General features: G+C 34.6%; 1 protein-coding gene across 1 annotated transcript; it reads right to left on the bottom strand.

Annotated features, from left to right (window-relative positions):
- Positions 1–230: 230 nt before the first annotated feature.
- LOC131157159 (ethylene-responsive transcription factor TINY) lies at positions 231–1,731 on the bottom strand. The gene is made up of 2 exons (XM_058111092.1): positions 1,614–1,731; positions 231–1,144 (listed from the first exon to the last, which is right to left on the bottom strand). The coding sequence occupies exons 1-2, from the start codon at positions 1,665–1,667 to the stop codon at positions 380–382; spliced, it is 819 nt and encodes a 272-aa protein (XP_057967075.1). The 5' UTR covers positions 1,668–1,731; the 3' UTR covers positions 231–379.
- Between the last annotated feature and the right edge of the window lie 14,770 nt (positions 1,732–16,501).

Here is a 16,501-nt window from a genome sequence, read left to right on the forward strand (position 1 = left end):
TAACCTGTTTGTATAAATTAAGCAGGTTATAACTTGTTTAATCCGCTTTTTTTAGATTATATCGAATATGAGCGCTACTAAAAATATGAATCTAACAATGTTTAAACAGAATCATCAATTTACACATTTTAAAATATTTGGCTCTTAACGGCCTTTCCCTTTACAAATGAAAGAGGAAAAAAAATTTAAACAAAAAAAATCTATATTATCAGTTAATCTATGCAATAAAATTTAATGGTTTTAATTTAAAAATTAAATTAAATGAGAGTAAGGGAATGAGTAATATTAAACATAGTTTTTTTTTTAATGAACATCAACTGTATATGCAACAATTACCCAAAGAAGGAAACTTAGAGGGATCCTCAAAATTTCCGCAAATCTAATATTCCCACAGTAAAGCTTCAAAGGTGCATGGAATCACACTCTCCGGAGCCGCCACAGCCGCCAGTATCTGGTCAGAAAAATATCCGCAGAACTCACCTTCCTCCACCGCCTGCGGCGGATACAGCCAACTATCCACTGAGTCAGCCAACACGAAGTCGCTTCCCAACTCAGCCGAGTCGAAGCTGCTTTCTATGTTCGGCAACTGAACGATCTCACTCAGCTCCTCCGACGTCGACGCTTCCGACGGCGGCGGCGGCGGCGGCGAGGACGACGAGTTCAGATTCAGATCCATGGCGGCCGCTTTGGCCGCAGCAGCCTGAATGTCGCGCGGCGAGAGAGATGCCGGGCGCGGCAGCGAGTCGGCGAGTTCCGGGAAGTTGAGAATCGCTGAGTCGCCCTTGATGCTCATGGCGGCGACGTCGTGGGCTCGGGCGGCCATTTCCGACGTGGGGAAGGTGCCGAGCCAGATGCGAGATTTCTTGCGCGGCTCGCGAATTTCGGACACCCACTTGCCCCAGGTTCGCATCCGAACTCCTCTGTACGCCGGATGTTTACTGCCGCTGCTGCTTCCATTGTTGTTTCTCTTCAGCCTCCTCTCGCATGCGGTATTCTGAACTCCGCGGTGCAGAGACAAGTTGGGGACCGAGTTTCGACAAGGGTGAGAAAACCCAGATGAGGACGGCGAAGATGAGGGTGAATTAATGGTGGAGCTTTCGTGTTCTGGACTTGGTGGTTCCGCCATTGTTGATGAGCTGTAAGCCTGTAAGTAGATAGGGATAAGACAGCGAATATAAGTAAAACAGAGTCCCCTGTTTTTCAATTATGAGGTGTATGCTCTAATGCAGTGCCACTCTCTACAGGGTAAAGCAAACACAGCTGGGAACCAGGTAATAGTTCAGATGCACAGTGGAATGATACGGAAGACTTCAATTAATGAAAGTCAGGGTTGTCTGGTGAGATGACCAGAGAGAGAGCGAGAGAAAGGGGAATGTGTTTGGGAAACAGGGGAATTGGAAAGAAAGAGGGAAAATGACAACGGAAGAGAGAGAGAGAGGAATTGAAATGAGGGTGAAAGAGAAAGGAGAAGGGGAGATTTTGATTTAGGGATGGGAGAGAAGAAGGGGATTTTATATATGAGGTTAGCAATTGAGCTGAGCAGAGCAGAGCAGAGAGGAGAGAAGACAAGAGAGGAGGGGACACGCTCCTTCACACAGCGACCCACAACCTACCTGGCCTTTTCTCCATTTGCCATCTCTCACCGTCATCATCACCATCACCATCATCACTCACGTTCGTATCTGTATGTCTTCAATGTCGCAAAAACAGACTAATTAGGAGAAACAGATCGAGCGAGGATGAAGCGACAAACACAGTAGTTAAGGTAGAGAGAGAGAGAGAGAGAGAGGGATGGTGCTGGGGCCCGGACAGGAATGGGTCATCTGGGAGTACATGGGCCACCTGGGAGTACATGGGCGTAGCGTCCCGGGTCGGGTCAAGGGCGCCTGCTGGCTCCTGGTAGCAAAAGTAGAGAGAGAGAGAGTGGGTTGAAATTTCTTACACGGCGTTACGTGTACGTTTGGTGTCCTATTCATTTGTCCGTTAAAGGTCCGTTGCCTTTGTCCTCTTCCACAAGCCCTAATTAAATAAAATTATTAAATTACATTTTCTAATTATGCCATATTTTCAATAATAATTACTTTTTAACTTTTCAAACTCTCGCTTAGCTCTGCAAATAAAAAATTAGCCCATTCCAACCTGCCTTCCTAATATTTAGTCCACATCTTAAATGACGATATTTAGAAATTTATTTCTATTTGGCATGTATTTTTAATTAATTAATTTATTTTATAATTCAATTAAAAATCATCTATAGTTAAAAAAACAAGATATGAGTTTGTTCTAAGTAATATTTGTTAGATGTCAATAATTATTGGATATGAATATTTTTTTATAATGATCAATTTTTGAAAGATAAAACATGAAAATGAGGAAAACTTTAAAATCATTTTTTTTTTTTTTGGTTTGCAATATTATCGGCATGGTACCAAATACTAATAATAATAATAATAATAATAATAATAAATAATGATGTTCATAATTAATAGAGCTAAAATGGATGCAATGCATGATAAAGTAATTATGATAATCATTAGGGCATGAATCATATCTATCGTGTCTCTACATCACATCAAATCTTTATTTGTTTATTTATATTTTAAAGAATAATCACAATTATTTATAAAGAAAGAAATAATGTGCATTACCTAGGCATTTGAAATACATTGTTTACTATTTAGTCTATTATGGAAATCCAATTGTCATATATTTTTTTTCAATGATTTTACATTTACCCAAAATTTTTTTTCCGTTTCAAAGTTTTAATCTTCCGAAGTTATCTTTTTTATCTTCTTAATTTATTGATTTGGTGATACTCAATTTTAATTATACAAAAAATTTTGTATTTGACAACTGGTAATTTATAATAATACAATTTATCATATATCATTTCAATCATTGGAATTTATAATAATACAATTTATCATATATCATTTCAATCACCAATGATAAACATAATAACTATTTACCCATTTCTCAAATCAAAATGAATTTCAATTCTTTTTTCTATTAAAATAAACTTTGTGCACAGTAATACTGTTTCAAATCGGGCTTGTGAGGGAGAATCTGAGGGATTTTTTATTAAAATAAACTTTTTGCAACATCACCTCCAGCATATGCACTACTACTCCCTGGATCAATCCTGAAAATAATATTAAAACAGTCTTAGAGCTCTATCATCTCAACATCACTAATTATACTCAACAAACTAAACTCATAAATTATTCCTTTATAATCATCTATCTCCATATCCTCAATTCCAATTTAAGATCTAGTCCTACCACTCAAAAACAAGAACTGATGATAGTATTCATAGTTTTCCTGAAGTTGTCACTCTATGAAAATTACAGAAATAATCACAAAACTCCTGTTTCCAAGTCGTAAGATAGAACCCTAAATTTCCAATCTCATCCTCTAACAACAATAAACTCATATCTCAATCTACCCATCTCCTATTCTCCTCGCAATCCATTCCTATACTCTGGTATTGTATTTCGCTGTTTACTAAAGTCTGTAGAACCTAGCAACCAAGGTTCTGATACCAAACTGTGACGCCCCGATTTTCATATTATTTTTTTTATAATTAATAATCAAACATACTCAAACATCGGTTGCGTCAAAATCTTTGATACCGTATCAGCATAACCCGAAGCGAAACGGGTACCGAGTAAACAATCAAATTTATATAAACAATCCTAACAGCGGAAGTTAATAATTACAAATCATCCAGAATACAAATACCAGAGTAATATACATCTATATATATATATATATATAGGTCTAACCCATTTCCAAAACAGCAAAACACCATAGGGGTACATACATCCCTAGCTTAAACATTCACCCTGTCTATTAAGGTGTAGGCTCCTCTCTATCTCAGAGCTCTATCTCCTGATCTATCACAATTTCCTAAAATATTTGGATATTTGGGTGAGACGCATCTTAGTAAGACGGAATAAATTATTTACAGTATGTGGCAATAAGAGTTTCATTATATCATAATATTCCCATTTCAATGATAATACCATCTGAAAAAAAATATACCATTTAAACTCATAATTATCTAGATTTAAAATACAAGCTTTTAAAAGTTTTAATTCCATTTTTCAACTCATTCTATTGACTTTGGTGTGATCCTAAGAGGGAGGGGGTGAATTGAGTTTTAAAACATTTCGGCTAATTTAAACATTTACGCCGATTCACCACAGTTCATATCCTATTCAATATACACGTGTGTATGTAAAATAATTAACAATGAAAGCGAGCATTCACGTGTGCATTATATCTTATTTAAATCAAATGTGTGTATGCAAATAATTATGACATTAAATAAACATTCATACACATGCGATATTTAAAGTGCAGGAAATTAAATAAGATAGAGAGAGAATGACACACAAATTTGCTAACGGGGTTCGACCAATACTGCCTATGTCCCCGCCTTGGGCATACCCCCCAAGGATTATACTATCTCTGCTCACTTAACGGGTGGAGCAAAAGCCGTTTACATCCTCTCCTTACGGGGCGAGGAAAACCCCAGCTCAATTGTAAGGCTGAGCCAAACTTGTCTCACTTACGAGTTTAAGACTCCCCAGTTCAATTTTCGGGCTGAATGGAACCAATCTCACTTACGGGACTGAGACTCCCCAGTTCAATTAATGGGATGAACCCAACTGGTACAATAAAAACCATTTTTGTATATAATATAGTGCTTCTAAATGCAAGAAGAAATGTGCACATTTAAGCTCAAATGTAAACACTCTAGTATGATATGAAATGTGTGCTTAGTAGTGTAAGGGAGTTTTTCAAATAAAGTTTGCAATCTTTGAAAATGATCTATGTGAGAAGCACATCAAAGATTTATATGATCTTTGATTTCAAAAATGAAATTTACAATAAATTTTTTTTCAAAGATCTTTAAACCCTCAAGATATTTTCCCAAGTAAAGATGTTAATAAGTTCATGGAAAACTAGGGTTTCTAGCTCAAAATATTTTTGCAATGAAAATACACTTAAAAAAAATGCCCAACTAAAATACTTTCTTTAAAAAAATATTTCAAAGAATAATAAAAAGAGTTGGAGAGTATAAGATTTACCCCATAAAAGATTTTTGCACTAAAAACAAGTTTTGGGGGAAATTTGATTAGGAGAAAATTAGAAAGAAAAATTGACTAATCAAAGTTGCTAATCTTGGCTTATGAAGGGGTATATATAGAGTTTGAGAATTTTTTGACTGTTGGGGACACTGAAATTAGGATAGCTTCCCAAAAGCCGGGAGGGGGGGGGGGTGAATTGGAATTTTAAAATTATTTCAAGTTTAATTCTTTGTTTTATATCAACAATCACAACAAGTAAATACAAAAACAATTCAACCACAACCAATCAACAAGATAATCAAAAACTTGATCTTTGTATCAATAGTCTTGTAATAAATTGTAAAGCACGCTAAATTTATGTAAGCCCTGTGTTTATTCCAAACTCACAATTCTTCTTTGTGTTTAGATTTTAAACAAACTTTCAGATTAATAAGTTTAGGATGATCAACCAACGTAGTCCCTTTCAGTTTTCGCAATCAATGCTGATCAAGTCAAAACAAATTATCCTCCGGTCTATTTAACAACCATACACTCATAATTAACAATTTAAAGCATACACATAGGTTGTAAGTATTGCCGAAAAATAAAAAGTAAGGAAGAAAAAAGACACAAGATTTTACGAGGTTCGGCTTATACCCAGCCTACGTCCTTGCCTTTGGCAAACCACCAAAGGATTCACTAGTTCAGTTCTGTTGACAGGTGGAACAATACCGATTACAATCACTCATTCCGTTAGGCTAGAGCTTGCCTCTCCAAACGATATTCCCTCGTTTGGTCCAACGATTCTACAGTCCTGAATCGTTTATAAGCAAAAACCAAGATAGAGAAGAGTTTGTGTACAAGAAAACACTCTCACAGCAGAGTAGGTTAGTACAACATTCAGCACAATAATACTTCAAAGTAAATCAAATATAAAAGGAATGAAACTCAATACTGAATTTAAATCACCAAATATCTTCCAAGTATTGAAATATCTAGACTTTGCTTTACTTCGAAGTTTGTATCAGCAGTAACTCAGTAGTTGAAGATGGATGAACACAAGAGAATTTGAGAGCTTTTTAGAGAACTTTGATTGCTGGAAATTTCTTTGTGTGTAAAATCTTTATAGTTTGGGGCTATTTATTGAAGTTTAAAAGTAATTCCTTACCCCCAAAGTTTCCTTAAAGTAATCCCCAAGTTTTTCAAAATAATAGTGTCTAAAAAATCCATTTAAAAAATTTTCCCGTTGGAAGTTTTTAAGCCAACGGTCAAGTGGCAGTTGCCTGTCATAGAATAAACTCACAACACAGAACACTGACAGTCGCCTTCCAGAACCTAGGCAGTCACCTGGCATGACCACCCAGGTGCCTGGCTATGTTCAGGCAGTCGCCTGACACCCTACTGCCTTTTTGAAAATATTCTTCATTTAATTTGGCAGTCGCCTGCCACATGAAGACAGTCGCCTGACCCTTCTATTTTTTAAAAACTTTTCTTTTTTAAAAACCCTTCTTTTCTTCGATTAGAAAAAACATACTTTAGGGTTTTTCTAAAAATATATTTCTAAGTTTCTTTTGATTTTATGAGAGCTTCAATTCAATTTATACTTGAAATTAACTTGAAGTACTTACATACAAACATCCTTAAAACTTTTATTCCTTTAATTTTCAAGTAAGTCATTGTTCTTCCATCATTTTTGAGTTTCTGGTCTTTTCTTTGAGCTTTCATCAAGTTATCTATAATCCTCATGCCCTTCAAGATCTTTTTTGATCCATAAACTTTATCATCTTTTTGAGCTTTGTCACTACCTTTAAGCTTTGACTTTTTCTTGAAAAACTTTCACTTAAACCACATTAAACACATCATGATTTGTTATCATCAAATTAAGAATTGTGAGCCTTGTTAGGCCAACAATCTCCCCCTTTTTGATGATGACAAATCGAGAGCAAAAATAATAAAAGATAATACTCATAGCTCCCCCTTTCAACAAGCATGGTATATTCATAGTCATAGTCACATAAGTAATGAATTCATGGTACCATACAAGATCCATACAAGATAATCCAATCCATACACAATCTATACATATTCATAGTTTTACAAAGCATAACATATTAGCATATTTCATTTTTGCACTTCCTTCTCTCAAACATCTCCCCCTTTGGACATCAATAAAAAAGGAGAAAAGAGTAATACAAAAAAAACATAGAGAAATGCTACAATACATAGTACTTATAGAGCTTACAAACATAAAGAACATACTATCCGGTAAAGCATTAATACATAAAAGTGATAAATAGCTCATAGATGAAACAAATCAATCGGAGGCTTCCATAGACCCACTTTCATATTCTTCTTCTTCTTGTTCTCCAAATTTTTTCAGCAGATTCATCATCACTTGATGGAGCAAAGCTGATTTCCATATGAGATTTGCCTTTAGAAGAGTTAGCCAAATGTTTCTCTATCTTGTCAACACGTTGAACAAGGCTGGAACAATGAGTTTCCAAAGTAGAAACCTTTTCCCTTAGTGTACCAAGTCCAGATTGCATTCCATCACTGAAGGTCATATAGTGATTGAAAAATGGAACGAACCAAGAAGGAGTTTTTGGGTCAAGTTGAATTGAAGGGGCTGGTATGGAAGACTGAGATGGTGGTGCAAATGATACGTGACGATGACCCTTATGAAACCACCCTTGAGGAGAGTTCTTATATCCCATACGCTTAAGAATAGTATCAGAAAAAATATCGTAATGGGTTTTGCTAGTGAAGTTAAATAATGGTGTAAGAACATTGAAATGAGCAAATACCATATTTAATATCCCAGCATATGGTAGAATGACATAAGGGGCATCAAATTTTATAATAATCCATTTGATAATTAAACTTAGAAGATCCAACTTTTTCCCTTTAATAATACACCACATAACAAAACAATCTAAGAATGAAATATGATCATGAGAAATAGAACATGGTAGGATATTATATGTAATAAGTTTGTGAAGGATTAGAGCTTGTAGACTGAGCTATTTGTAAAGAGGTGGATGCCCAAAGTTGATAGGTGTATCAGTTATGACTAGGGGTAAAAATTCCTCTAAAGTAAATCCTTGGGACATTATCCATTGTTTCTCAACAATGTGGACCTCAAAATCTCCTAGCTTGACTCGAGGAATCTTTCCCAAAGATATGAGAGTAAGATGAATATTTTGCCCTAGAAGATTTCTTTTGATCCCATTTTCAAACCGTTCCATATTTGCATATAAAATCGAACCACGTTTGGATAGTATCCTTTTGCTTGATATGTAATAAACCGATGCCATCCAATTTCCTTAAAAAGTTCCATAATTTTAGGAAAATCGAAATTGAAGAATGTAACATCAAGAACTTTACCTAGAATGGGTTCGACTGAAGCGATTTGATTCTTATAGTGTTGCTTAGCATGTGGAGTTACTAACCATTTCTCTACTTCATCATTGTTGATCCTTGTCGAAGAAGAAGAACCCTTGTTACCGGTCGATTTTGTCCTTGGCATGTTTGTGTTGAAAAGGAAGGCTGATAGACCCTAGGTTATATTTGCGATTTGATGTGGAGGGTAGGGTTGATGCTCGGTTTTAGGTTGATTTGGGCAAGGAGTCTGTGTGGAAAAGAGTAGATAAGAAGAATTTCAGAGAGAGAGAAGAAGGAGTAGGCGCCTAAAGGAAGTTAGAATGACATAAAACAGGGTTTTAAACCCTACCCGCCGCTAGGCAATCACCTGCTAGGATAAGGCAGGCGCCTGTCAATAAAAAAATTGACAGTTAGTAGCCTGGCAGTCGCTTGGCACCTTGGTGGCAGTCGCATGCCAAGGAGAAAAAAATTTAGTTTACTTCTCGAATATGCACCATACCCAATTCTCTTCTAATGAATATGAATCGCTCTTTAGATAAAGGTTTTGTGAATATATCTGCTAATGGGTCATTTGTATTTACAAATTCTAGCATTATATCTTCGTTTTGTACATGATCTCTCAAGAAGTGATGTCTTCTGTCAATATGTTTTGTTCTTGAGTGAGATATCGGATTTTTTAAAATATTTATAGCACTTGTGTTGTCACATTTTATTGGAATAGTTTGATATTGAATTTTAAAATCTTCTAGTTGTTGTACCCAAACATTGTATACGAAACAACAACTTCCTGCTGCTATGTATACTGCTTTTGCTGTGGATAATGTTACAGAGTTTTGTTTCTTTGAAGACCATGAGACTAAAGAGTGTCCTAGAAAATGACACGTTCCACTTGTGCTTTCTCTATCTATCTTGCATCCAACAAAGTTTGCATCGGAATAGCTTATCATTTCAAATTCAGTTTCCTTTGGATATCATAAACTTAGTTCAAGTGTGCCTAGTAGATATCTAAGAATTCTTTTAACCGCTAATTGGTGTGATTCCTTAGCAGCTGATTGGAACCTAGCACACATACATACGCTAAACATAATATCCGGTCTACTTGCTGTTAAGTAAAGTAAGCTTCCTATCATACCTCGGTAATGCTTAGTATTTACTTGTTTCCCTTTTTCATCCTTGGCAAGACTAGTTGAAGTGCTCATGGGAGTTTCTATAGGTTTACTTTCGTCCATATAAAACTTCTTTAACGTGTCTTTATTATATTTAGTTTGATTTATGAAAGTTCCATGTTTTGCTTGTTTGATTTGTAATCTTAGAAAGTAATTTAACTCACCCATCATGCTCATCTCAAACTCTTTTTGCATAGACTTAGCAAATTCATTACACAAATCCTCATGAGTTGCTCCAAAAATAATATTATCAACATGAATTTGTACTATAAGCATGTCTTTGTTTTTAGTTTTTATAAATAAAGTACTATCTATCTTTCCTCTTGAAAAATTATTTTAAATTAGGAACTTGCTTAGCCTTTCATACTAAGCTCTAGGAGCTTGTTTCAATCCATATAAAGTTTTAGTTAACTTAAATACATGATCTGGATTTTTTTAATTTTCAAAAACTGGAAGATGTTTTACATATACTTCTTCATTTATATATCCATTTAAGAAGGAACTTTTTACATTCATTTGATATAATTTGAAGTCCTTATAAGCTGCATAAGCTAAGAGCATCCTAATTGCTTCCATTCTTACTACGGGGACAAAGGTTTCATTGTAATTGATACCTTCTTCTTGATTATATCCTTGTGCTACTAGCCTAACTTTATTTCTTACAACAACTCCATTTTCATCCTTTTTATTTCTAAACACCCATTTAGTTCCTATGATTGATTTGTCTTTGGGTTTAGGTGTAAGTTCCCACACTTGGTTTCTTTCAAATTGATTTAGTTCCTCTTGCATAGCTATAATACAAGAATCATCTTTTAAGACTTCTTCAATATTCTTGGGTTCATCTTGAGATAAAAAGGCATAATGGTTGCAATTATTTTTCAATGAGGCTCGAGTGGTTATTCCTTTTGAAGTTTCTCCAAGTATTTGTTCTTTTGGATGACTTTTAGCATTTCTCCATTCTTTAGGTAGTTCTAGATTTTCTACAATGTTTTCATTTGAAGTCTCATTATTTTTTTCTTCTTTTATTTCAAGATCTTCTTCTTTTTGTGGAATATCTTCTTTTTCATCATTCTTAATTTTATTTTTATAATTGTTTGATTCATCAAATGTTATGTGTATTGATTCAATGATAGTAAGAATTCTCCTATTATAAACCCTATAGGCTTTGCTATTTGTAGAGTAGCCTAAAAAGATACCTTCATCAGATTGTGCATCAAACTTACCTAAATCATCTTTAGTATTAAGGATAAAACATTTGCATCCAAATACATGAAAGTAGGAGATATTATGTTTTCTTCCTTTCCATAGTTCATATGGTGTTTTGTCTATACTTGATCTTATAGATACCCTATTTACAATATAACATGTCGTATTTACAGCTTCAGCTCAAAAGTATTTAGGTAGGTTATTTTCGTTTATCATTGTTCTTGCCATCTCTTGTAGGGTTTTATTTTTTCTTTCTACAACTCCATTTTGTCGTGGAGTTCTAGGTGCTGAGAAATTATGGTTTATTCCATATTCATTACAGAATTTATCAACCTTTTTGTTTCTAAACTCCCTACCTTGATCACTTCTAAAACTTGTTACATTATAGCCTTTTTCATTTTGTAATTTCTTACATAAGGTGATTAGCATGTCACAAGCTTCATCTTAATTTGTTAGGAATAATACCCAAGTGAATCTTGAATAATCATCCACTATTACAAAAACATATTGTTTTCCTCCTAAGCTTAAAGTTCTAGTTGGACCGAATAAGTCTAGGTGTAATAGTTCTAGGGGTCTTTTAGTAGATATATACTTTTTCTTTTTAAAGCTTGTTTTAACTTGCTTTCCTTTTTGGCATGCGTCACACATCTTGTCTTTTATGAATTTGGTATTTGGTAATCCTTTTACAAGATTTTTCTTTGATAATTTGGATAATAAGTCCATGCTAGCATGACCTAACTTCCTATGCCATAGCCAACTTATTTCATTCATGGCTGCCAAACAAGTTACGTTTTGATTCATTAGATTCTCAAGGTTTATACAATAAACATTATTTATCCTAAGAGCTATAAACAAGATTTTATTTTCTTTGGGATTTTGAATAACACATTTTTTCTTTCTTAAAGGTTATTTTAACCCTTTTTCACTTAATTGGCTAATGCTTAAAAGATTGTGTTTTAAACTTTCTACTAATAATACATTATCAATAGTAATAGGAGGTTCTTTACCTATTGTCTCGATGTCAATGATCTTACCTTTGGCATTATCGCCGAAGGTGATATATCCTCCATCTTTTTGTTTTAGAGAGGAAAACTTGGTCTTATCGCCGGTCATGTGCCTTGAACACCCGTTGTCCAAGTACCACTTGTCCATTGATGATGTTGTCCTAAAACATACCTATAATGGAGGATTCATTGTGTTAATCTTTGGAACCCAAATCCTCTTAACTTTCTTTGTTTTTTTGTTAGTTCCATTATTAACTTTCCATTCTCCTTGTACTTTAACATACTTCCTTTTTAGTGGGCAATTAAACATTACGTGACCTTTAGTCTTGCACATATAGCAAGTAGTATGTTCATGTTTGTTGTTTGAAGTGCTAGCATAGTGCTTGGCTTCCTTGACAAAGTATCCCATGTATAATTTCTTATTCTTTTTGTTTGTTTTACCATTGTAACCTATTCCTTCTTTATTCCCATGTAGCCTTTGCTGTCCAATCATTTTTTCAAAATTATCTTTACCTTTTGTAAAATTATATATAATTTTTTCTTTATCTTCTACTAATTTCTTTAGTTCATTTATTTCTAGATCCTTTCTATTCAAGTTTTCTTTATGAGTTTTGCCTAATTCTTGAGTTACTTTACTTACTTCCTCCTTTAACTTCTCAATACAAGAATCTTTTTTCTTTTTCAATGGTTTTGAATGATTCAAGTTGCTTCAATAGTTCTTTATTTTGATCCTTCAAGGTTATATTTCTTTTGGAAATTTTTATGAATCTTTTATGTAAGGAAAATAATTCAGCTTGTAATTCTTTGTATGAGGGCATACTCTCACATGACTCATCACAAGATTCATTGCAAGATTTTGTTGAAGAGTAGTAGGGATTTACCTCTTCATCATTCACCATGAAGCATACATTTGCCATATCTTGTCCACTTGATTCATTTTCCATTTCGCTGAAGCTTGAGTCATCCCAAGTAGCCTTCATAGCTTCCTTCTTTTTCTTCTTGTCTTTCTTGAGCAATGGGCAGTCCGATTTGATATGTCCTGGTTTCTTACAATGATAGCATATAGGAGGTTCACTTTTACTTTTATTTTTTTTCAACTTGATTCTCCTTTTTCAGTTTTCCTTTTGTTGAACTTCTTAGGAAATCTTTTATTCCTTCTATAAAATTTTCCTAGTCTCTTAGTGATGAATGCTAATTCATCTTGATCTAAGTCACTTGTTTCACTTTCTTCTTCACTTGAGCTGTGGCTTGATGCTTTTAGTGCAATAGATTTCTTATGCTTTGGTTCAAGATTTCTTTCTTTTAGAGCCATTTCATAGGTAAGGAGTGAACCTATGAGTTCATCTAAGGAGGTGGTCTTAAGGTTTCTTCCTTCGGTAATTGTTGTAGCCTTAGGTTCCCATATGGAGAGAAGGCCTCTCAAAATTTTCCTAATCATTTTGTAGGTGGTATAAGTTTTTGTTGACTCTACGAGTCCAGTCCGTTTTTGATAATGACAAATCACTTGGTATTTGATTTGTGTATGGAGTTTGTGAACAGGAACTACAAGAACTATATTAAGCATGCATGGAAAGATAACGAGTCATGGAAGCCTTCAACTAAAGCTTACAAATCTTGGCAAGATCCATGGAACTCAAAGAGTACGAGAATCAAAATGCAAGCGGAAAAGTTCAAGATCATCTTGGGAATGGGTATTTAGAGCTCATATGATTTAATTTGAGGCTCAACATAAATTAGAATTTCTTTAGAATTCATGCATTTCATGTATATCATTAGGGAACCTTCATGGACTTAGAAATGTTTTTGAAATCATGGAAAATATGTTTTATAAAAGGCCCAAGAAAAAGAGCAAAGCATTTTTTAATTTAGAAAAAGGAAATAAAAAAAAAGGGACTTCGGTAGCCTGAACTCCACCTTAGTAGCCTGAAGAATTTCTTCAGGAGCCTGAAGATTAAGTTTGGTAGCCTGAAGAATTAATGGGAAAACATAGAAAGTGGTAGAGGCACTTCGGTCGCCTGACCATGGAACCTCAGGCGCCTGAACTTGCCACTTCAGGAGCCTGAACCCCACTTCGGTTGCCTGAAGTCGCGGGAAAGTTTAAAAATCAGATTTTTATTAAAAGAACTCGTGAGCTATTTCATTGATCCAATGGCTGAGATCAATCCTAAGGGTAAGATACTATATATACTGAATATTTAAACCCTAGAACAAGGCTAACACACACAACAAGAGAAGAACACATCATATTGCAAGATTGTAGAGAAACTTGAGCTGATTGTCTGCACTTCATTCTACTTTCATCGTCTTTGGGCAAATCTATTCCGAATATCAAAAGGCATTCATTCATTCAACTGTGCTTCAATCTAGTATTGATGTTTGATGTTTGATTTTTCAAGTTATTATTCTTAAGAACTTCTCATCTCATTACGTATTCTTGAACATCATTAGAAAAATTTTGATCCTGAGCGTGCATATTCGTATAAAAATTGATTTTTGAAAAAAATCATTACTTGAGAAAGCTTGTTTATCTTGGTTGATTGATTTTTGATTCAAGAGTATATTAATATACATATATATCGTTCATAGAGCTTATTATTGAAAAGCTTATTTCGATTAAAAGATTGATCTTGAAAGTGCCTATACATATATATAGTTATTCTAAACAAGATCATTACTTGATTTAGGATGTGTGATTGATTGAAAGTTTTTGATTCAAGTGTGCGTTTGATAAAGGATCTATATTTTAGATATATTAACACTTGATTAAATATCCTTGGTACTTATAACTATATATTCTATTGAGGGATAATTTCTGAAAAATAATATACTCAGTTTGTGATTGAATACTTGAAAGAAAAACTTTGTGTTTTTGATTGATTTAATATTCAAGACAAAGTTTTTGTTAACAATTTCGCTTCAAATATATTTGTGCCTTTTTGCAAAGTGAACCAAGAACCCTAGTATACTCCAAAACATTTTAAATATATCTTTACTTGAGAGTTTTTAGTTAAATAGGGATTTGTGTGTTGAAGCATATCATACATTAAAACGATTGCATCGTTTTTCATACATTCATGAGCTTCAAGTTATATCATATGTTAATGTATTAGGAATTTGATTTGTACACACACGCTTTTGTTAGAAGCATCTTTGAGTGTTATTTTTTAGATTATATTGTATACACGGTTCGGTGTGTGAACCGGTGTGTGAGGAGAGAGCTGTATCTCTTGTAAGCAGCGGAGTAGGAGGGAGCTGTGCCTCTTGTAAGCAGCGGATTGTAAGGGAAGTTCCGTCCCAATTTAAGGAACAGGGATTTAGTGAATCCTTGAGTGGTTGCTCAAGGCGAGGACGTAGGCCAAGTCGGCTGAACCTTGTAAAACTGTGTTTGTCTTCTCTCTTCCCTTTACTCTTTATTTTCAGCACTGCATTTAAATTGTGTACATTGCATGCATAGGTTGGATAGCCTTACACATAAGTAATTGAGTTACAAGAATTCATTGGTAAATATATAAGAAGGGTTTAAGCGGTAAATAAGTGTCAAAGAATTTTTAAATACCCAATTCACCCCCCTATTGGGATTACACCTGATTCAACATTTGGTATCAGAGCGGGTTTACATAGACTTGATAGTTAATTTGTAAAATGATCACATGTCATACATTGATGTAACTCCATTCGGTGAGGGACACTCATCCACTAGACCACCCATCTTCTGTGGTGTAAATTACACCTATTGGAAACGTAGGATGAGCATATATCTACTAAACGTAGATTGGAAGGTTTGGAAGATAGTGACTAGGGGAAATCACATTCCCATGAAAGTAATTGATAAGATTAATGTACCTAAAACTGAAGATGAATATACTGAAGAGGATTGGAAGTCAGTTCAAATCAATGCCATTGCCATGAATTTACTTTTTTGTGCATTAGATGTCAATGAATTTAATAGGGTAATGACATGTAACTCAACTAAAGAAATTTGGGAAAAACTAGAAGTTACATATGAAGGCACTAAGGAAGTCAAGGATAGTAGGATAGACATGCTCACTAGTGAATATGAAGCATTTAAAATGACAATTTATGAATCCATATAATCCATGTACACTAGATTCACACACATCATTAATTCTTTAAATGCTCTTGGAAAAGCTTACCCTACTTATGAGTTGATCAGTAAAATACTCAAGGGATTACCTCTAGTGTGGGAAGCGAAAGCTACGACAATAGAAGAAGGGAGAAATCTCAAGGAGATGTCGGTAGACGAACTCATTGGATCACTCATCACCTATGAGCTAGCAATAAATGAGAGGAAAAATGAGCAAAGCAAAGCTAAGAAGGTCAATGCACATAAGGCATCATTAAGCTATTCAAGTGAAGGAAGCGATTCCGAAACGGATGATGACATGACCTTGCTAACAAAGAAGTTTGGGAAGTTCTTGAAGAAGAACAAAAGGTTCAATAGAAAATTCCGGAACTCTAAATCGGAAAGAGGAGAGCAAAGCATGAAGAAAAAGAAGGAGGGTCCACCAACATGCTACAACTGCCGAGAAGTTGGACACATCAAGCCTGACTGTGCCAAGCTCATAAAAGCTTACGCTTCTTGGGAGCTTAAAGAGTGTGAGAAAAACTTACTCACTCAAAAAATGAGCAGCTCGGAAGCTATCCCAAG

Source organism: Malania oleifera, chromosome 6, assembly GCF_029873635.1.
Source record: "Malania oleifera isolate guangnan ecotype guangnan chromosome 6, ASM2987363v1, whole genome shotgun sequence".
Lineage (NCBI taxonomy): Eukaryota > Viridiplantae > Streptophyta > Magnoliopsida > Santalales > Ximeniaceae > Malania > Malania oleifera.